The 22037-nt window shown below is 44.8% G+C and overlaps 1 protein-coding gene across 3 annotated transcripts in view; it reads left to right on the top strand.

The window, feature by feature from the left end:
- Window positions 1–21036, top strand: part of LOC306754330 (glutamate receptor 2-like) — a gene marked incomplete at both ends in the record, with an annotated part of 173068 nt that extends 152032 nt beyond the window's left edge. Inside the window, 3 exons of one of the 3 annotated variants that reach the window (XM_079238306.1) lie at window positions 5901–6015; window positions 11333–11467; window positions 20902–21036. In XM_079238306.1, coding sequence (XP_079094432.1) covers window positions 5901–6015; window positions 11333–11467; window positions 20902–21036 — 385 coding nt within the window. Of the gene's footprint in view, window positions 1–5900; window positions 6016–6744; window positions 6860–11332; window positions 11468–15734; window positions 15906–20901 lie in introns of those variants that run through there. The other 2 variants (XM_079238307.1, XM_079238305.1) reach the window with 2 other exon arrangements.
- Between the last annotated feature and the right edge of the window lie 1001 nt (window positions 21037–22037).

Below are 22037 nucleotides of genomic sequence, written 5' to 3'. Positions count from 1 at the left end.
TATTCAGAGTTTAATCACCGCTTATCGACGTTTATCATCGTTTATTCAGTTTAATCACCGCTTATCGACGTTTATCATCGTTTATTCAGTTTAATCACCGCTTATCGACGTTTATCATCGTTTATTCAGTTTAATCACCGCTTATCGACGTTTATCACCGTTTATTCAGTTTAATCACCTCTTATCGACGTTTATCACCGTTTATTCAGTTTAATCACCGCTTATCGACGTTTATCATCGTTTATTCAGTTTAATCACCGCTTATCGACGTTTATCATCGTTTATTCAGTTTAATCACCGCTTATCGACGTTTATCATCGTTTATTCAGTTTAATCACCGCTTATCGACGTTTATCATCGTTTATTCAGTTTAATCACCGCTTATCGACGTTTATCACCGTTTATTCAGTTTAATCACCGCTTATCGACGTTTATCATCGTTTATTCAGTTTAATCACCGCTTATCGACGTTTATCACCGTTTATTCAGTTTAATCACCGCTTATCGACGTTTATCACCGTTTATTCAGTTTAATCACCGCTTATCTACGTTTATCATCGTTTATTCAGTTTAATCACCGCTTATCGACGTTTATCATCGTTTATTCAGTTTAATCACCGCTTATCGACGTTTATCACCGTTTATTCAGTTTAATCACCGCTTATCTACGTTTATCATCGTTTATTCAGTTTAATCACCGCTTATTGACGTTTATCATCGTTTATTCAGTTTAATCACCGCTTATCGACGTTTATCATCGTTTATTCAGTTTAATCACCGCTTATCTACGTTTATCATCGTTTATTCAGTTTAATCACCGCTTATTGACGTTTATCATCGTTTATTCAGTTTAATCACCGCTTATCTACGTTTATAATCGTTTATTCAGTTTAATCACCGCTTATCGACGTTTATCATCGTTTATTCAGTTTAATCACCGCTTATCTACGTTTATCATCGTTTATTCAGTTTAATCACCGCTTATCGACGTTTATCATCGTTTATTCAGTTTAATCACCGCTTATCGACGTTTATCATCGTTTATTCAGTTTAATCACCGCTTATTGACGTTTATCACCGTTTATTCAGTTTAATCACCGCTTATCGACGTTTATCATCGTTTATTCAGTATAATCACCGCTTATCGACGTTTATCACCGTTTATTCAGAGTTTAATCACCGCTTATCGACGTTTATCATCGTTTATTCAGTATAATCACCGCTTATCGACGTTTATCACCGTTTATTCAGTTTAATCACCGCTTATCGACGTTTATCACCGTTTATTCAGAGTTTAATCACCGCTTATCGACGTTTATCACCGTTTATTCAGTTTAATCACCGCTTATCGACGTTTATCACCGTTTATTCAGTTTAATCACCGCTTATCGACGTTTATCACCGTTTATTCAGTTTAATCACCGCTTATCGACGTTTATCATCGTTTATTCAGTTTAATCACCGCTTATCGACGTTTATCATCGTTTATTCAGTTTAATCACCGCTTATCGACGTTTATCATCGTTTATTCAGTTTAATCACCGCTTATCGACGTTTATCATCGTTTATTCAGTTTAATCACCGCTTATCGACGTTTATCATCGTTTATTCAGTTTAATCACCGCTTATCGACGTTTATCACCGTTTATTCAGTTTAATCACCGCTTATTGACGTTTATCATCGTTTATTCAGTTTAATCACCGCTTATCGACGTTTATCACGTTTATTCAGAGTTTAATCACCGCTTATCGACGTTTATCACCGTTTATTCAGTTTAATCACCGCTTATCGACGTTTATCACCATTTATTCAGTTTAATCACCGCTTATCGACGTTTATCACCATTTATTCAGAGTTTAATCACCGCTTATCGACGTTTATCACCGTTTATTCAGTTTAATCACCGCTTATCGACGTTTATCACCGTTTATTCAGTTTAATCACCGCTTATCGACGTTTATCACCGTTTATTCAGAGTTTAATCACCGCTTATCGACGTTTATCACCGTTTATTCAGTTTAATCACCGCTTATCGACGTTTTTCACCGTTTATTCAGAGTTTAATCACCGCTTATCGACGTTTATCACCGTTTATTCAGTTTAATCACCGCTTATCGACGTTTATCACCATTTATTCAGTATAATCACCGCTTATCGACGTTTATCACCGTTTATTCAGAGTTTAATCACCGCTTATCGACGTTTATCACCGTTTATTCAGTTTAATCACCGCTTATCGACGTTTATCACCGTTTATTCAGTTTAATCACCGCTTATCGACGTTTATCACCGTTTATTCAGAGTTTAATCACCGCTTTTCGACGTTTATCATCGTTTATTCAGTTTAATCACCGCTTATCGACGTTTATCATCGTTTATTCAGTATAATCACCGCTTATCGACGTTTATCACCGTTTATTCAGTTTAATCACCGCTTATCGACGTTTATCACCGTTTATTCAGAGTTTAATCACCGCTTATCGACGTTTATCACCGTTTATTCAGCGTTTAATCACCGCTTTTCGACGTTTATCATCGTTTATTCAGTTTAATCACCGCTTATCGACGTTTATCATCGTTTATTCAGTATAATCACCGCTTATCGACGTTTATCACCGTTTATTCAGTTTAATCACCGCTTATCGACGTTTATCACCGTTTATTCAGAGTTTAATCACCGCTTATCGACGTTTATCACCGTTTATTCAGTTTAATCACCGCTTATCGACGTTTATCACCGTTTATTCAGAGTTTAATCACCGCTTATCGACGTTTATCACCGTTTATTCAGCGTTTAATCACCGCTTTTCGACGTTTATCATCGTTTATTCAGTTTAATCACCGCTTATCGACGTTTATCATCGTTTATTCAGAGTTTAATCACCGCTTATTGACGTTTATCATCGTTTATTCAGTTTAATCACCGCTTATCGACGTTTATCATCGTTTATTCAGTTTAATCACCGCTTATCAACGTTTATCATCGTTTATTCAGTTTAATCACCGCTTATCGACGTTTATCACCATTTATTCAGAGTTTAATCACCGCTTATCAACGTTTATCATCGTTTATTCAGTTTAATCACCGCTTATCGACGTTTATCACCATTTATTCAGAGTTTAATCACCGCTTATCGACGTTTATCATCGTTTATTCAGTTTAATCACCGCTTATCGACGTTTATCACCATTTATTCAGAGTTTAATCACCGCTTATCGACGTTTATCACCGTTTATTCAGTTTAATCACCGCTTATCGACGTCTATCACCGTTTATTCAGTTTAATCACCGCTTATCGACGTTTATCACCATTTATTCAGAGTTTAATCACTGCTTATCGACGTTTATCACCGTTTATTCAGAGTTTAATCACCGCTTATCGACGTTTATCACCGTTTATTCAGTTTAATCACCGCTTATCGACGTTTATCACCGTTTATTCAGAGTTTAATCACCGCTTATCGACGTTTATCACCGTTTATTCAGTTTAATCACCGCTTATCGACGTTTATCACCATTTATTCAGTATAATCACCGCTTATCGACGTTTATCACCGTTTATTCAGAGTTTAATCACCGCTTATCGACGTTTATCACCGTTTATTCAGTTTAATCACCGCTTATCGACGTTTATCACCGTTTATTCAGTTTAATCACCGCTTATCGACGTTTATCACCGTTTATTCAGTTTAATCACCGCTTATCGACGTTTATCACCGTTTATTCAGCGTTTAATCACCGCTTTTCGACGTTTATCATCGTTTATTCAGTTTAATCACCGCTTATCGACGTTTATCACCGTTTATTCAGTTTAATCACCGCTTATCGACGTTTATCACCGTTTATTCAGTTTAATCACCTCTTATCGACGTTTATCACCGTTTATTCAGCGTTTAATCACCGCTTTTCGACGTTTATCATCGTTTATTCAGTTTAATCACCGCTTATCGACGTTTATCATCGTTTATTCAGAGTTTAATCACCGCTTATTGACGTTTATCATCGTTTATTCAGTTTAATCACCGCTTATCGACGTTTATCATCGTTTATTCAGTTTAATCACCGCTTATCGACGTTTATCATCGTTTATTCAGTTTAATCACCGCTTATCGACGTTTATCACCGTTTATTCAGTTTAATCACCGCTTATCGACGTTTATCATCGTTTATTCAGTATAATCACCGCTTATCGACGTTTATCACCGTTTATTCAGTTTAATCACCGCTTATCGACGTTTATCACCGTTTATTCAGAGTTTAATCACCGCTTATCGACGTTTATCACCGTTTATTCAGTTTAATCACCGCTTATTGACGTTTATCATCGTTTATTCAGTTTAATCACCGCTTATCGACGTTTATCACCGTTTATTCAGTTTAATCACCGCTTATCGACGTTTATAATCGTTTATTCAGTTTAATCACCGCTTATCGACGTTTATCATCGTTTATTCAGTTTAATCACCGCTTATCTACGTTTATCATCGTTTATTCAGAGTTTAATCACCGCTTATCTACGTTTATCATCGTTTATTCAGTTTAATCACCGCTTATCGACGTTTATCACCGTTTATTCAGTTTAATCACCGCTTTTCGACGTTTATCATCGTTTATTCAGTTTAATCACCGCTTATCGACGTTTATCACCGTTTATTCAGTTTAATCACCGCTTATCGACGTTTATCACCGTTTATTCAGTTTAATCACCGCTTATTGACGTTTATCATCGTTTATTCAGTTTAATCACCGCTTATCGACGTTTATCATCGTTTATTCAGTTTAATCACCGCTTATCGACGTTTATCATCGTTTATTCAGAGTTTAATCACCGCTTATCGACGTTTATCACCGTTTATTCAGTTTAATCACCGCTTATCGACGTTTATCATCGTTTATTCAGAGTTTAATCACCGCTTATCGACGTTTATCATCGTTTATTCAGTTTAATCACCGCTTATTGACGTTTATCATCGTTTATTCAGTTTAATCACCGCTTATCTACGTTTATCACCGTTTATTCAGCGTTTAATCACCGCTTATCGACGTTTATCACCGTTTATTCAGTTTAATCACCGCTTATCGACGTTTATCACCGTTTATTCAGTTTAATCACCGCTTATCGACGTTTATCATCGTTTATTCAGAGTTTAATCACCGCTTATCGACGTTTATCACCGTTTATTCAGTTTAATCACCGCTTATCGACGTTTATCATCGTTTATTCAGTTTAATCACCGCTTATCGACGTTTATCATCGTTTATTCAGTTTAATCACCGCTTATCGACGTTTATCATCGTTTATTCAGTTTAATCACCGCTTATCTACGTTTATCATCGTTTATTCAGTTTAATCACCGCTTATCGACGTTTATCATCGTTTATTCAGAGTTTAATCACCGCTTATCGACGTTTATCATCGTTTATTCAGTTTAATCACCGCTTATCGACGTTTATCATCGTTTATTCAGTTTAATCACCGCTTATCGACGTTTATCATCGTTTATTCAGTTTAATCACCGCTTATCTACGTTTATCATCGTTTATTCAGTTTAATCACCGCTTATCGACGTTTATCATCGTTTATTCAGAGTTTAATCACCGCTTATCGACGTTTATAATCGTTTATTCAGTTTAATCACCGCTTATCGACGTTTATCAGGCGAAGCTTCTTGTGAAGTATGAAGTATAAAACCAACTTTCTTCTTGTTCTGCGACTTCGAGAACATGAACAAAGTTCTATCTCCTGGTGGAGGATGTAAGGAGCTGAACAGCTCTCTGCTGAGAACATTTCAGTCCCAGCTGTTGTGTATTCTGTTGTTGTTAAGAGTTAAGAATCTCTGCTTCTAGCACCTGTGGGAGGACGGACGCTTCCAGCTAACAGCCACTGTGTTCATGTAGAAATGCGGTGAACCTGGCGGTGTTAAAGTTGAACGAGCAGGGGCTGCTGGACAAACTGAAAAACAAGTGGTGGTATGACAAGGGAGAATGCGGCAGCGGTGGAGGGGAGAGCAAGGTTAATACACACTCTCTCTCACTCACACACACACACACTCAGACACACTCAGACACACACACACACACACACACTCAGACACACACACACACACACACACACAGAGGCACACAATGAGACCAAACACAAGGTAACTCTGAGTTAGTCTGTTAAATGTACAAAACAAAGAAGCAGCACAGATGCAATACTACATGTGACCACGACCCCCCCCCCCCTCTAAAATATACAAACATCAATCAATGAAACACAATGATTACCCCAACAGATCAGCTAATTCCCCCCCGCCACAGGCCGTATTGTTATCCGTGCTGCTTCGGATGTTGCACCTGTCTGGTTGAGGTCGTTTTAAGGCCAGATCAGGGTCAGGTGACCTCAAACCAGATGGCAGCAACATGAGAGCTGTCCATGTGCAACCCGTCCAAACTCTGTGTCGGCGGCTCCGGCCTGGCAGGGTACCGCGGGTGATTGCAGCGCCTCTCCCTCCTGTCTCAGGAGCCAAACCGAGGGGCCCCGACGACTAAAACCCCCAACGTTTGCCAAACTTCTTGACACGTGCAGACGTGCTCCTTAAATTCCCAGATGTGTCAGAGTGAAATCCTGCCTGTAGCAGGGTTAGCTCAGCGTCCGCGGGCCCCGTCTCTGGCTGCGAGAACAGAGCGAGAACCGCTGCCTCGTTAATAACATAAGATAACATTGATAATGATGTTATTTATGTTATTCCCATTGAAGAGTGCCAGTAAACCTTGCCGTATTGAAACTGAATGAGCAAGGAACCCTAGACAAGCTGAAAAACAAGTGGTGGTACGATAAAGGAGAGTGTGGCTTCAAGGACTCCACCAATAAGGTTAGTTTTATGTCTGTGGGTCGATCACATTGTTCACACATAACCGTGCATGGTGCGCTCGCACAGTGAGGATGTTAGCTAGACACACGGAGTGAAGCGTTCTGACCGGCAGATGTCTGTAGAGGTCTGTCCATTCGTCTGTCTTAAAGCCGTTTAGACAACTCCAACAGCGAGGCGCTCACATGAACCTTCAGGCTGCTTGGACTTCCCACGCCGGTCCGCCTTGACTGGAATCCACCGGCGGCGGCGAGGCCGACCGGCGGCGGCGAGGCCGACCGGCGGCGGCGAGCCTTTCCTCGTCACGCAGGCGAACCTGGACGCTCCATGCCGCCACGTCTACTGTGTCCTGAAGTTAAATTTTAGGATGAGGATGAAGAGGATGAAGTTTCCGCTTTCTGCAGTGTAGAATCTACAGACTGTCGGACGAGCAACAAAACGTCATCGTCGTCCTGAGTTGAGTTCCTTTGTCCTTTAAATGAACTCACAACAAAGGATTTTATCCGTCTAACCGTCACAGATGCCAGCCCAGACTGGGGAATGCTGAGGTCCACCCTGGTCAAAAGGGATTCATAAGTCCAGGTCTGTCCAGCGTCTCCTTACCAGGAAAGAGAGGCACCAGAGCAGGAAGTCAGGCCTTTTCCGAGCTCCCTTCAGACGCAGGAGCTCTGGATCTCGTCTGGAGAACCGACCTCGGTCGGACCACTTCTGGAACGAGGAGGATTACGCTCCAACGTTTCGCCTTTATTTCATGTTTCATGAGTTTGATCTGGTTCGATCTGGTGTACCCTGCCTACAGACTGCTGGGATAGGCTCCAGCCTCCCTACGACCCTTCATCAGACTAAACCGTTAGGATGGATGAGGTCTGGAGAAGCTTAAACTCCTCCAGCTGATCTTCACCACCATTTTCCTTTGAGAACTGGAGCTTCAGATTTGGATCGACTGACTTTCAACCTCTTCAGCAGCAACAACCCCCCCCATCCCATCAACACCACAAACAGGATTATTGTTGGTCTTTGTGCCGACAATGTGGACGCTGGTCTTTCAGGGTCCTGATAGTCTGCAACTGCAGCACCCCCCACCCCAGACATCAACATCACAGCCTCCCTGTCTGCCAGCGTGGCCATGTGAGCCTGCAGAGTTAATGCTCCCTGAGCCGAAGCGACGTCTGTTTGGCAAAGCAGAGATCAGACATCAGAGGCGTAAAAGATCCAGACAGAGATGTTTCAGCGTCTCCTCCGGGACTCCTGTCCTCTTACCTGCAGTCATAGCTGCACCTGATCTGCTGCTAGACTGGCTTCAAACTGGGAGGCTGGAACGCTGAGTCCTCCTGGTGATGGTGTGGATCGGTACTGGGTACCAGTAGAATAGAATCCAGTAAATCCATCAGATGATCCACGTTGGTCCAGTTTATAACAGCGATCGTCATTCATTCTCTTTGATCCAGTCCTCCATGCTGAGCTGCAGGACCAGAACCAGGAAGGAAAACCTCCATCAGGACCAGAACCAGGAAGGAAAACCTCCATCAGGACCAGAACCAGGAAGGAAAACCTCCATCAGGACCAGAACCAGGAAGGAAAACCTCCATCAGGACCAGAACCAGGAAGGAAAACCTCCATCAGGACCAGAACCAGGGAGGAAAACCTCCATCAGGACCAGAACCAGGGAGGAAAACCTCCATCAGGACCAGAACCAGGAAGGAAAACCTCCATCAGGACCAGAACCAGGAAGGAAAAACTCCATCAGGACCAGAACCAGGAAGGAAAACCTCCATCAGGACCAGAACCAGGGAGGAAAACCTCCATCAGGACCAGAACCAGGGAGGAAAACCTCCATCAGGACCAGAACCAGGAAGGAAAACCTCCATCAGGACCAGAACCAGGAAGGAAAAACTCCATCAGGACCAGAACCAGGAAGGAAAACCTCCATCAGGACCAGAACCAGAAAGGAAAACCTCCATCAGGACCAGAACCAGGGAGGAAAACCTCCATCAGGACCAGAACCAGGAAGGAAAACCTCCATCAGGACCAGAACCAGGAAGGAAAACCTCCATCAGGACCAGAACCAGGGAGGAAAACCTCCATCAGGACCAGAACCAGGGAGGAAAACCTCCATCAGGACCAGAACCAGGAAGGAAAAACTCCATTAGGACCAGAACCAGGAAGGAAAACCTCCATCAGGACCAGAACCAGGGAGGAAAACCTCCATCAGGACCAGAACCAGGAAGGAAAACCTCCATCAGGACCAGAACCAGGAAGGAAAACCTCCATCAGGACCAGAACCAGAAAGGAAAACCTCCATCAGGACCAGAACCAGGGAGGAAAACCTCCATCAGGACCAGAACCAGAAAGGAAAACCTCCATCAGGACCAGAACCAGGAAGGAAAACCTCCATCAGGACCAGAACCAGGGAGGAAAACCTCCATCAGGACCAGAACCAGGAAGGAAAACCTCCATCAGGACCAGAACCAGGAAGGAAAACCTCCATCAGGACCAGAACCAGAAAGGAAAACCTCCATCAGGACCAGAACCAGGGAGGAAAACCTCCATCAGGACCAGAACCAGGAAGGAAAAACTCCATTAGGACCAGAACCAGGAAGGAAAACCTCCATCAGGACCAGAACCAGGGAGGAAAACCTCCATCAGGACCAGAACCAGGGAGGAAAACCTCCATCAGGACCAGAACCAGGAAGGAAAACCTCCATCAGGACCAGAACCAGGAAGGAAAACCTCCATCAGGACCAGAACCAGAAAGGAAAACCTCCATCAGGACCAGAACCAGGAAGGAAAACCTCCATCAGGACCAGAACCAGGGAGGAAAACCTCCATCAGGACCAGAACCAGGGAGGAAAACCTCCATCAGGACCAGAACCAGGAAGGAAAACCTCCATCAGGACCAGAACCAGGAAGGAAAACCTCCATCAGGACCAGAACCAGGAAGGAAAAACTCCATCAGGACCAGAACCAGGGAGGAAAACCTCCATCAGGACCAGAACCAGGAAGGAAAACCTCCATCAGGACCAGAACCAGGAAGGAAAACCTCCATCAGGACCAGAACCAGGAAGGAAAACCTCCATCAGGACCAGAACCAGGAAGGAAAACCTCCATCAGGACCAGAACCAGGAAGGAAAACCTCCATCAGGACCAGAACCAGGGAGGAAAACCTCCATCAGGACCAGAACCAGGGAGGAAAACCTCCATCAGGACCAGAACCAGGAAGGAAAAACTCCATTAGGACCAGAACCAGGAAGGAAAACCTCCATCAGGACCAGAACCAGGGAGGAAAACCTCCATCAGGACCAGAACCAGGAAGGAAAACCTCCATCAGGACCAGAACCAGGAAGGAAAACCTCCATCAGGACCAGAACCAGAAAGGAAAACCTCCATCAGGACCAGAACCAGGGAGGAAAACCTCCATCAGGACCAGAACCGGGAAGGAAAACCTCCATCAGGACCAGAACCAGGGAGGAAAACCTCCATCAGGACCAGAACCAGGAAGGAAAACCTCCATCAGGACCAGAACCAGGAAGGAAAACCTCCATCAGGACCAGAACCAGGGAGGAAAACCTCCATCAGGACCAGAACCAGGAAGGAAAACCTCCATCAGGACCAGAACCAGGAAGGAAAACCTCCATCAGGACCAGAACCAGGAAGGAAAACCTCCATCAGGACCAGAACCAGGAAGGAAAACCTCCATCAGGACCAGAACCAGGAAGGAAAACCTCCATCAGGACCAGAACCAGGGAGGAAAACCTCCATCAGGACCAGAACCAGGGAGGAAAACCTCCATCAGGACCAGAACCAGGGAGGAAAACCTCCATCAGGACCAGAACCAGGGAGGAAAACCTCCATCAGGACCAGAACCAGGGAGGAAAACCTCCATCAGGACCAGAACCAGGGAGGAAAACCTCTACTGGGACTGAAACCAGGACTGGAACCCGATGCGAGGGTATGGTCCGACAGACCAACCCAGGCAGCGATGTGAGCGGCCGTCCGGCCTTCGTGCGTCGACCCAACGACCAGCTCTGAGCGAACTCTGACTGGTGTCGTGCAGGAGGTCACGCTGGCGGGTTTTGGGAGGACCAGAGGATTCTGGACCACAGAGCTCAGACCATTGCACAGCAGAAACTGAGCCAGCAGTCCGCCACCGACGTAGCAGGAAGAACGATGGATGTACGATGTCCAACCAGCAGCGTGTTAGCATCGGAGGCTTCGTGCAGACCAGGTCCGGACTGGTTAGCTGCACTGGGACAAGTAAAGAATCACTCGTCCAGCGGATGATATAAGGTTTCATCTTTTATTTTATGGATAATTTTCACTGAAACGCGGAAGCAGGAGTGTGTCAGGGGCTTCAGAGAAAAACGTCCACGTGTGCATGATTTAGTGTCTGCAGAGTTACCAGCATGAGCTCTTCTTAAGATGCCAGATTACGTCATTTCCAGCTGGCTAACACCTGTGCTGTTACCTGTGTGTCAGGAAAAGACCAGCGCTCTGTCGCTCAGCAACGTAGCCGGAGTCTTCTACATCCTGGTGGGAGGTCTGGGTCTGGCCATGATGGTCGCTCTGGTGGAGTTCTGCTACAAGAGCCGCGCTGAAGCCAAGAAGATGAAGGTAAATTGTTTTCATGGGAATCCTTTCATGACCCGATCGGTGTAGCATGTGATTGGTTCGTGTCTGTACAGCGGCTACTTCGCCGGCGGACACCATGCAGTTTGTAGAGATTCAGCAGATCAAGGAGCTTCATTTTGGGATGATTCAGGAGGCAGAGATCAAACTAAGAATCATCTGGTTCACTCTTCCTCCTCCGTAACAGAAAACACTCGTTTTCCCTCAGTTTTACCCGTTTTAGGTAGCCAACTGGATTATAACAAAATGATCCTCTATTCTATTCTATTCTATTCTGGATTGTTGCTCCGTCATCATCATCGTCACATGGTGGTAGATGATGTTTCTTCTTGCGGATGAATGTTCTGGTCCGCTACCAGACCAGAAACTTTTTGTTAATTTTTTCTGTTTATTTCCTGACAATCAGCCACGTCTGGAATCTGTCACTTTAACCCTTTTATGTCGGATTTATCGCACCGTTTCTGAGACTTACTGCATCATTTTCTGGTAAAAACTTGTAAAACCCTTTAAAGACAATCTGATGCTTGTCTTCTGCCCCCTGGTGGACAGCTCTTGCACTACATCATTATTTGGTTCATCACAGAGTAAATAAAAAATGAAAATAATTTTTGTTAATTACTTTTTACAATATTTTAGAGGTTCACATAAAAAATCTAACTTTTCTTCCCATTTTTCCTCGGGCCGGGGTAAAACGTCGGACATTCAGCCGACAGGACCCCAAAGTTTACATCATGTTTGTTGGAATAAAAACAGGAAAACGACGTAAAGTTAATATTCCTCTTGGCTTTTTTGCATCCAATGGCCTGAACGGGAAAAACACAATTTAATATCATGATATTGATTTGGACTGGCGAGCTGTCCAGGGTGTACCCTGCCTGTCGCCCAAAGCCGGCTGGGATAGGCTCCAGCTTCCCCGCGACCCTGAATTGGAATAAGCGGTTCAGAAAATGAAAACAAACTAAATGAAATATTGATTTAGAAGTTATCTGTTTTATAATCTGCAGGTTAATCTGCTCGTGTGTGCGAACCAGAACATCTGGTTCATGCAGGACAGATGTTTGTAGACCTTCCACAGACTCACAGTTTGTTCAAACTAAACCAACAGTGTTGAGTGGCTCAGCTGAGCCTGAAAAACAGCTCATGTAATCTGTGATGGTCATAAAACCTCCACACAGCTGCTGCTCCTGGTCCCGGCCTTTGGTCGGGTTAGTCCAGCTGGAGGAGGGAGGTGTTAGCACGATGAGATACGTCAATACGTGGAGCAGGTCCTTAGAGAGGAAACGGCATGAAAACACTTTATCCATTAAATTAAAGTACTTGAGTCTGATTTTTAGGTCTTTGCAGCCTTTTCAACACAATGTGGTTTGGTTATCAACTGCTTGAAGGGAGAAACGTGTGACTACAGCTTCTGCAGAGGCCTGTAAAACAAAGCTGGATTAGCATGACCGGGTAAATCTCCGTTACCTTGGTTACTGCCGGATCGACAAAGCTGGATTAGCATGACCGGGTAAATCTCCGTTACCTTGGTTACTGCCGGATCGACAAAGCTGGATTAGCATGACCGGGTATCTCTCTGTTACCTTGGTTACTGCCAGTTGAAGAAGCTGGATTAGCATGACCGGATATCTCTCCGTTACCATGGTTACTGCCAGATCGATAAAGTTAGATTAGCATGACCGGCTATGTCTCCGTTCCCTTGGTTACTGTCAGATCGACGGAGATGGATTAGCATAACCAGGTATCTCTCCGTTACCTTGGTTACTGCCGGATCGACAAAGCTGGATTAGCATGACCGGGTATCTCTCCGTTACCTGGTTACTGCCAGATCGACAAAGCTGGATTAGCATGACCGGGTATCTCTCTGTTACCTTGGTTACTGCTGGATTGACAAAACTGGATTAGCATGACTGGGTATCTCTCCGTTACCATGGTTACTGCCAGATCGACGAAGATTAATTAGTATGACCAGGTATCTCTCCGTTACCTTGGTTACTGCCAGATCGACAAAGCTGGATTAGCATGACCGGGTATCTCTCCGTTACCATGGTTACTGCTGGATTGACAAAACTGGATTAGCATGACTGGGTATTTCTCCGTTATATTGGTTACTGCCGGTTGACGAAGCTGGATTAGCATGACCAGGTATCTCTCCGTTACCATGGTTACTGCCAGATCGACGAAGATTAATTAGTATGACCAGGTATCTCTCCGTTACCTTGGTTACTGCCGGATTGACGAAGCTGGATTAGCATAACTGGGTATCTCTCCGTTACCTTGGTTATTGCCGGATCGACGAAGCTGGATTAGCATGACTGGGTATCTCTCCGTTACCTGGTTACTGCCAGTTGATGAAGATGGATTGGCATGTCTCCGTTACCATGGTTATTGCCGGATCGACGAAGATGGATTAGCATGACTGGGTATCTCTCCGTTACCTTGGTTACTGCCGGATCGATGAAGCTGGATTAGCATGACCGGGTATCTCTCCGTTACCATGATTACTGCCAGATCGACGAAGATGGATTAGCATGACCGGGTATGTCTCCGTTACCTTGGTTACTGCCGAATTGACAAAGCTAGATGAGCATTACAGGGTATCTCTCCGTTACCTTGGGTACTGTGAGATCAACAAAGGTGGATTAGCATGACCAGGTATCTCTGTTACCTAGATTACTGACGGATCGACAAAGCTGGATTAGCATGACCAGGTATATCTCCGTTACCTTGGTAACTGCCAGATCAACGAAGCTTATCGAAAACTCAGCACAGCGTTTTCCGTCTCGGTACAATAAAATCCGAGTTGGATTTTCGGAGTTCCCAGTTGGAAGAATAACAACTTGAAGTTGGAAACTCAACTAGGAACGTTGGGGCAGCTTCAGTCAGTAAAGATTGTTTCCGGTAATAAACTTTTATTTAAGCGTACAAAACAGCTTGAACCATCGTTCTTCTGGACTTTTAACTGTAGACTCATTTCATGAACCGTGTTGGTGTTTAAAACGATGCGATGTTTGCTAATTTACCGGCTTACAACGCAATTGACCGATTTTACGCCGTTCTAGTCCGAAACTATATATACGGTTTTGAAAGAATATTTTACTTTGGTGGTGCTGTGGAGGCCGAAACTTGCCATAACAACAAATAAACAACTAAAATTGTCATAAAAGTTGTTTTTTTTTAAATTTGGTGCGAGCACGCCGTTCCATCGTTATCAGAGCAAGCTCATGTAAGAGGGGCGGGGTTTGTGGTATCTGGTCAATTACAGACAGGGAGAAACGCTGCAGAGCAGCTACGTTATTGTGGAGGAGCGGTAATTACTTACGTCTGCAGAACGAAATGCATCCAGGTTAATGCAGGCTGCGCCGATCGATCCCGAGATCTATAGTATCGGTACCGAGGTTAGCATCTGTGTCATGTGATGCCAGCGTCAAAATAAATGTTCTTTCAGGCGGCTTTAGGGGCAAAAAGCCAAAAATGTCAGAAAACTAATCAATCAAGCAAAGTAATCTCTGATAAAATGGGAATAACTGTGATTTTATTTTGTCACATTATTTTCTTTTATATAAAAAAAAAACACTTAACTCAAAATTTCTTTCATTAAAACAGTTTTAGTTGAAAATCTTTGTACTTTATTTATTCTGATCATGATCAATACTCAAAGGAGAAATCATTACAGTAAACGACAATCCAATTCTATCGTTATCAGTATGACAATACCAAAATTAGCAGCATCATCCAGCTCTAGCTGGATGCAACACTGTTGCCATAGCAACGGCCAGGAAGGGATGCCAGCAGAACGTGTCCAACTCGGTTAAAGTCGTGAGATTACAGGATATTAATGGAGGTGAAAGTAAAGTTTGACTTTATCAGGCGTTGTGAGTAATTCTGGTTCCATTTAGTCTTGGTTCTGCGTTACGGATCTACGTGTTCCAGATGCACCATGAGCGGAGCTGAACGGCTCTGAAACAAGCAAGGAAACATTAGCAGGTTAGCAGGTTAGCCGTTCAGCGTAAGTTACCATGGTGATGCAGAAAACCCAGAAGGTTCCTGCATGAGAGAGGATCCAGCTTCGTAGTTCAGGCCTCGGGACTGAGCAGACATCCAGCCATCATCTGACAATGCAAAAAATGTTCACCTTGTATTTTCTCTCTTCCATCCATAACAGCCGTGATGGTGTTGTTGTTGTTGTCATGTTGTGAGGAATGATGGAGACGAGCAGCGCAATAACAATGACTGTATCTTTGTCGTCATGAAGGTGGCAGCCGACACCTTGTCATCACCGCAGCACACAGGAAACTACACACACACTCTGACTTCTCCTCAGCACGCCCCCAACTTCAACGTGCTGTCTCCCAGCCACCAGCCAAACTACGCCACCTATAAAGAGGGCTACAACGTTTACGGCATTGAGAGTGTCAAGATCTAGCACGGGTAGGAGAGTGATGATTGATAGCTAAAACTGTTCTGACCTCACAGCCATAGACGATGATTGGACACGACCAAAACTATTAAACCTGGGAGCAGGTGGATTCATGCTCCGGTGCTGCAGCAGCTTCAGAGGCCAACGCGAGGAGGCTGATTTATCTCTGAAGGAGGCCAGAAAGCCAAGCTTAAATCACAAAACAACAACAGATGCATGGTTGCATCGCTGCTGTTCATGTTTACGTCACAGCTGATATTAAAGTCGCCGCTGAAGCTGAAAAGCATCTTCGTGTGATGAATCCATGATGCTCCATGTGTGTATGGCTGTGATCCTCCTTTCTTTTACTAACTCACCCTCCTCATCCCTTCTTCTTCCCTTCTTCTGTTCAGTTCCTCCATCCCCCCCCCCCACCCCCCCCCCCCCCCCCCCCCCCCCCCCACCCCCCGCTCCAACTTCTCGTTCCTCACAGCTTTCCTTGGTTTTCCTGCACTCCTCTTAGTTTATAGCCAATCATCCTCTTTGCTAAACGGACACATTTCTCGCTCAGTCTCAAGCCCCATCAGCTCAGATAAAACAAGGTGGTTGGAACATTTCACAACATGCTTTTACTTTTTATTTATCACAAACATTTCAAACATAAGTGGTTCCACTTCAGAGTTGACCTAAGCGATACACCTTTGCATACATCGTAACTACCGTGCAATCCACTGGATGCGTCTGCTACGTGTGTAATTTCTCCCTTTTCAAACAGCTTAGCTGTCCGTCACTTGATGCTAAAATAGAGCAATACCATCAGAAACCTCTGGGGGCAGTGTTGGGGGTTGACACACAACCAGAGAAGAAGAAGAACTACAACAAGAAGAAGACGACACAGAAACCGCCAAATAAAAAGAACCCATAGAATTTGGGCAGAAAGTAAAAAATTGGTGGTTTTCTCCTTCTGGTGTTTTCAGACAGTTGTAAACAACTTTATAGCGGCGTGTTATCACTGCCAACCAGTCAAGACGCGAGCTCTGAACTCTGTCCTCCAGTGTATGAACAGACTTAGTAACCAGGGCAACGTAAAAACTGCCAGGAAGTATGAGAGCATTTGCAACAGACGTTTGTTTACGTACGTACATATTCGCTGCAAACAGCGTGACGTTGGGTACCGGAGGTCACCAGCAGGGGGCGGTAAGCACCACCTGGCTGCTGAAGTCATGAAAGAATCCACCTGATGTTCACATTGTATTTGTGTAAACAGTTTATGTGTTACTAACTGGTAAGGCAGAAGTGTTTGTCGCTGTGCGACGGGGAGGAAACAGCCTTACGATGACGGTAGCTGCGAACACAGTCCGAGAGGCGCCATCGCGTTTATCCTGTGGTCATGTTCAGTCAGCATGTCTCTAGAGTTTAAGTCATAATGTAACACGTGTGGGCTACATGCTAAAGGAACGGCAGTGGCACCATGACATAGACACGTTGACCCTCTGATCAACATCTACTGTGATGAAATGACTTCTCATCAGTCCGTAGTCAGGTGACGCCAACGTCAGACAAGAAATCCAAACTCTTGTCAGAAAGTCGAAGTGATGTCCATGTGGAGGAGAAACCAAGTCTTATGTAATTGTTAAGTTGATAGAAAGCTAGCTGTTGGTCCTCCTGGCGACTGCGGGCCCCTGGGCGAGGCGCCTAACCCCAAATCCATCCCCGGCTGCAGCAACATGGCCGCCTGCCGCGCTGTAACTAACGGATCCGAAGCGAATTTCACCGACTGGGAGGAAAAAAGTCCAAATATTCTGAGATTATTATTATCATTTGGGTAGATAAGCGGAGCTGAAACCAGTCGAGGAAATCCGTCTGCAGACAGATGGCTTCCTGTGTGGCTTCTTCGGCTACATGAGGGACGAACCTGGAGATTCTCGCAGTTTTCTGGTTGGTTTTTACTGTGAAACAGTTTCTTTGCTTTTCTGTCTGTTTATAAAAGCAGAGCTGACATGTTTTTCCAGCTGCTCAGCAACATGTCTGCTGGTCGTTACTAGATCTGCCGTTGGCTCGTCCTGATGGACACGTGGCGCGAGCTCCGAGGGTCGTCACGGAGACCGCATACGGCTCTGGACATATACAGTCCTGATCAAAATCTTAAGACCAGGTGAAAATTGCTAGAATTTACCTTTTGCATATTTGGATGTCAATGAGATTTTAAGTAGAGCTACAATATGCAGAAGCAAGAAGGGGGAGTGTGAAAAAAAGCACTTTGAAAAAGTAATTTATTAAAAACAACAATTAAACTGAAATAGATTGTTTATCAGCTGATCAAAAGTTTAAGACCACCACTCAGAACAAAAATGTTTCTTAGTTGGACTCAGTAACAAGTAGCTTCACCGTTCTTGTTAATCACTTCAAAAATTCGTTTGGGCGTGCTTGATGCGAGTGTTTCCAGGAGGCTGGTAGGAGCGATGCTTCATATGGTGGAGAAGGCTACAGGAAGGGCATCAACTGTCTAGAACTGATGGCCATTTTTATAAACTCCCCCTGCCATCCATCCCCAAATGTTCTCTGTGGGATTTAAACAGGGGAACCTTCTCCCTGAAGAAGTCCTTCATCAAGCCAGCATTGTGAAGTGCAGCGTTGTCCTGTTGGAAAACCCAGCTGTTACCACACAGAGGAGGCCCTTAGTCATGAGGGATGCCCACTGCAACATCTGAACATAACCAGCCGCCGTCTGACGACCCTGCACCGCCTGAGTGAATAAGCACCCCAGATCATCATCATGATGGACCCCCTCCACTGAGCTGGGTAGAACACATCTCCTCGTCATGCCAGTAACACTGGAAGCCATCTGGACCCTCAAGATTACATTTTTTCTCATCAGAGAATAAAACTTTTCCATCTTTTAATGTCCCATGTTGGATGCTCCCTGGCGAAGTGGAAACTGGAAGTTTTGTGGCGTTGAAGGAGACGAGGTCTTTGAATTTGGTTTTTGTTTATGAAACCCTTTTCCTGCGGATACCGTCTGATTCAATTCAATGCAACTTTATTTATATAGCGTCAAATCACAGCAACGCCATCTCAAGACGCTTTACAGACAGAGGGGAAAACATAATGAAGGCCAATTCATAACAGCCTATATAAGGAAACCAACAGATTGAGTTGAGTCCAACTCAATCTCCCATCCTGAGCAAGCACACTGGCGACAGTGGGAAGGAAAAAACTCCCTTTTAACAGGAAGGAAACCTCCGGCAGAACCGGCTCAGGACAGGCAGCCATCTGCCTCTGCTGTGTGGGGGGAAGAGGACAGAAAGACAACAGACAACAGGAACTGTTATTGGGGGGGGGGGGGTAAAAGAGAGAGATAAAGAGAAAGAGACCTGATGGTTACTGTGCTGCAGTCGGCACCGGTAAGGGCCTTAATTTGGGTCAAGGACCGTCCTGTGTCTTGACGGACAGCCAATGAAAACCCCCTGGCTCAGCTCAGGTATAATTTTTTTTGGTCTACCACTTTTTTTGTTCCATGTTTAGGATCTTTCAAAAAATTTAGAGTGACTGTCTTACTGCGTCCAACCCCAGCAGCAATGGTATGCTTCGAGAGGCCTGGCTTATGCAGCTCGATGATCCCACCACGTTCAAGAAGAGAAAGCTTCTTAGCCTTAGCCACCAGGAAGGCATGACCGTGTGAAAGCCCGAAAGAAAAGGAATATTTTGAGCAGATTTTGGCTTTTATAGTCGGTGGTCTTAAACTTTTGATCAGCTGATAAACAATCTATTTCAGTTTAATTGTTGTTTTCAATAAATGACTTTTTCAAAGTGCTTTTTTTCACACTCCCCCTTCTTGCTTCTGCATATTGTAGCTCTACTTAAAATCTCACTGAGATCCAAATATGCAAAAGGTAAATTCTAGCAATTTTTCACCTGGTCTTAAGATTTTGATCAGGACTGTATATATATATATATATATATCCTCCCACCTTTGGGCTGATAGGTTAATTGATCGCTCCAAATTCTCCATAGGAGTGTGAGTGAATGTCTCTTTGTCTCTGCAATGGACTGGTTACCTGTCCAGGTGCCCAGTGCTGCTGGGATAGACTCCAGCTTCCCAGTGACTCTTTACTGGACTCAGCCGTTAATAAGAAAACAGATGGTTGGATGTGTGTGTGTGTGTGTGTGTGTGTGTGTGTGTGTGTGTGTGTATGAGACATTTATCAGTCGTTTTGCTGGAGCAGGGCAGCTCAGACTTCCTGCTCGCCAGCCACATTCGCCAGTTCGTACTGGGACTCCCGAGGCGTTCCCAGTCCTGCTGAGAGACAGAACTCCTCCAGCGTGTCCCGGGTTTCCCCTGGACGCTCCTCCTGGAGGAACATTACCTTTACTAAGGTTCTTCCATCCACTCTGAGGTCAGGCGGCGTCCTGAACGGCTTCTGCTGTGAAGCGAAACATGGCCGTCCCGCGACGCCCCGGCTGGAAAAGAAGCTCTGAAGTGTCTCTGATCCGCCACGAGACGCTGCAGAGCAACGGCTGCAGGAACTTAATGAACGTCAGTCCGAAGTTCAGCTTCGTATCGTTTTAATGGTCAGGATTGTTTGCTTTTGTTTTCTTTGGATCACATGATAATTTAAGCGCCATGAGACTCCTGAACGTCTGCAGCTCCTTGTCTTCAGATCAAAGTCCCGTTCAGCAGAGGATCTCAGATTGGAGGCGTTTTGCTTGCAGTGGAGCAACACAACAGGTCTAACATTCACTAAACTAGTTCTTCCATCATTTTATGTTTGTTTTATTTGCTCCAGAAGCTGCAGAGACACCTGCAGGACTGAAACTCTGCCTCCTGGTCTCAACCCGGAGTTTCATTCTTGTTACTAAACTCATCGTCCAACGTGGGACGCAGGCTGGTTGGTGGACTCCTGTCCCCACGCCTCGTCCTCCCATCATGCATGTGGGACGGATGTTTTAGACGCTAACCTTCCAGCCTCGCTGTGTGCCAGCGGGGACGTCCTGGTTAACTCGCCTGTTTCTGTCCTTTCAGATGAAGTTCACTGATGCGATGCGTTCCAAAGCTCGTCTGTCCATCACCGGGTCAACCAGTGAGAATGGTCGTGTCCCAGTGGCTTACCTTCGTCCAGGATTACCCATGAGCCTCAGCATGACGGATCTGTCCTGACCACACCCACATCAGTGCCTTACAGCCATCTGACACACTTTCATGCCCCCCCCCCCCCCCCCGTAAGTTACAGAAATGCTCGGCCACCAGTTGTCACGGCAACCTGACGGATCTTTCCTCGGGAGTTTAGCCGTTCAAGCTCACTATTATCACTAGCATCTAGCTTAGAGGATCAAACCAGACCCCCCCCCCCCAATGATTATTTGGCTGTCAGGCCGCGACGTGAACCCGACCATCCGCTCCAACAGAACTCCACTGGAAAACAATCAAGCACACCGGACAGTTTTTTAATCCAACAAACTTCTTGTTTTGTAGATTTTTGCTCCTGTTGTACAGAAACACAAAGACAAGGAGGACATGCAATAACAACGTAAATCAGGGATGTGATGAGGAGGCGTGGCTGTCGAAGAACATTCGTCTCTAAAACGAGTGGGAAGAAGAAAAACCGAAGTCCTGAAGAATCACATCGATGGAATTATAAATATTGTGATAATGATGTTGATAATCTTATTGTTCCTTATTGTTTTCCTCTTTTCTGCCTGAAAGTCCATCATTAATAGACATTTCCAGAAGCAAGGACACACACACACACACACACACACACACACACACACACAGGGGGCGGGGCTTCGAGACGTCTTATTCTTTCGTTGTTCGGTCAGTTTGGTTGCAAATGTAGGAATATTTATGGTTCAGCAGACCAACGAGCAGAATCACGTCTGAGTTTGGTGTTTGGTTTAAAACATCATGTGATGTTTGGCTGAAACACGGCGGGAGCTGAAACACAAACGCCGTCAGGAACTTCGTCCTGCCTCTTCTCTGAGATCTCTCCAGCCAGAGAAAGATGTTTACTTTTATCTTTCTTTTCTTCTCTTCCTCTCATAACATCCTCCTGCTCTTCTTTCCACAGTGCTGGTGTGTTGATATCCAGTTGCTAGCATGTGCCATAAAGCGAAACGCTGCTGTAAAGTGAGGCAGTGACGTGCCGTTCCTCAGCTTCG

Source organism: Telmatherina bonti, assembly GCF_933228915.1.
Source record: "Telmatherina bonti genome assembly, chromosome: 3".
NCBI classification, from domain to species: Eukaryota; Metazoa; Chordata; class Actinopteri; order Atheriniformes; family Telmatherinidae; genus Telmatherina; species Telmatherina bonti.
The sequence above is the reverse complement of the archived record's forward strand: the minus strand, read 5'-3'. Positions and strand labels throughout refer to the sequence as shown.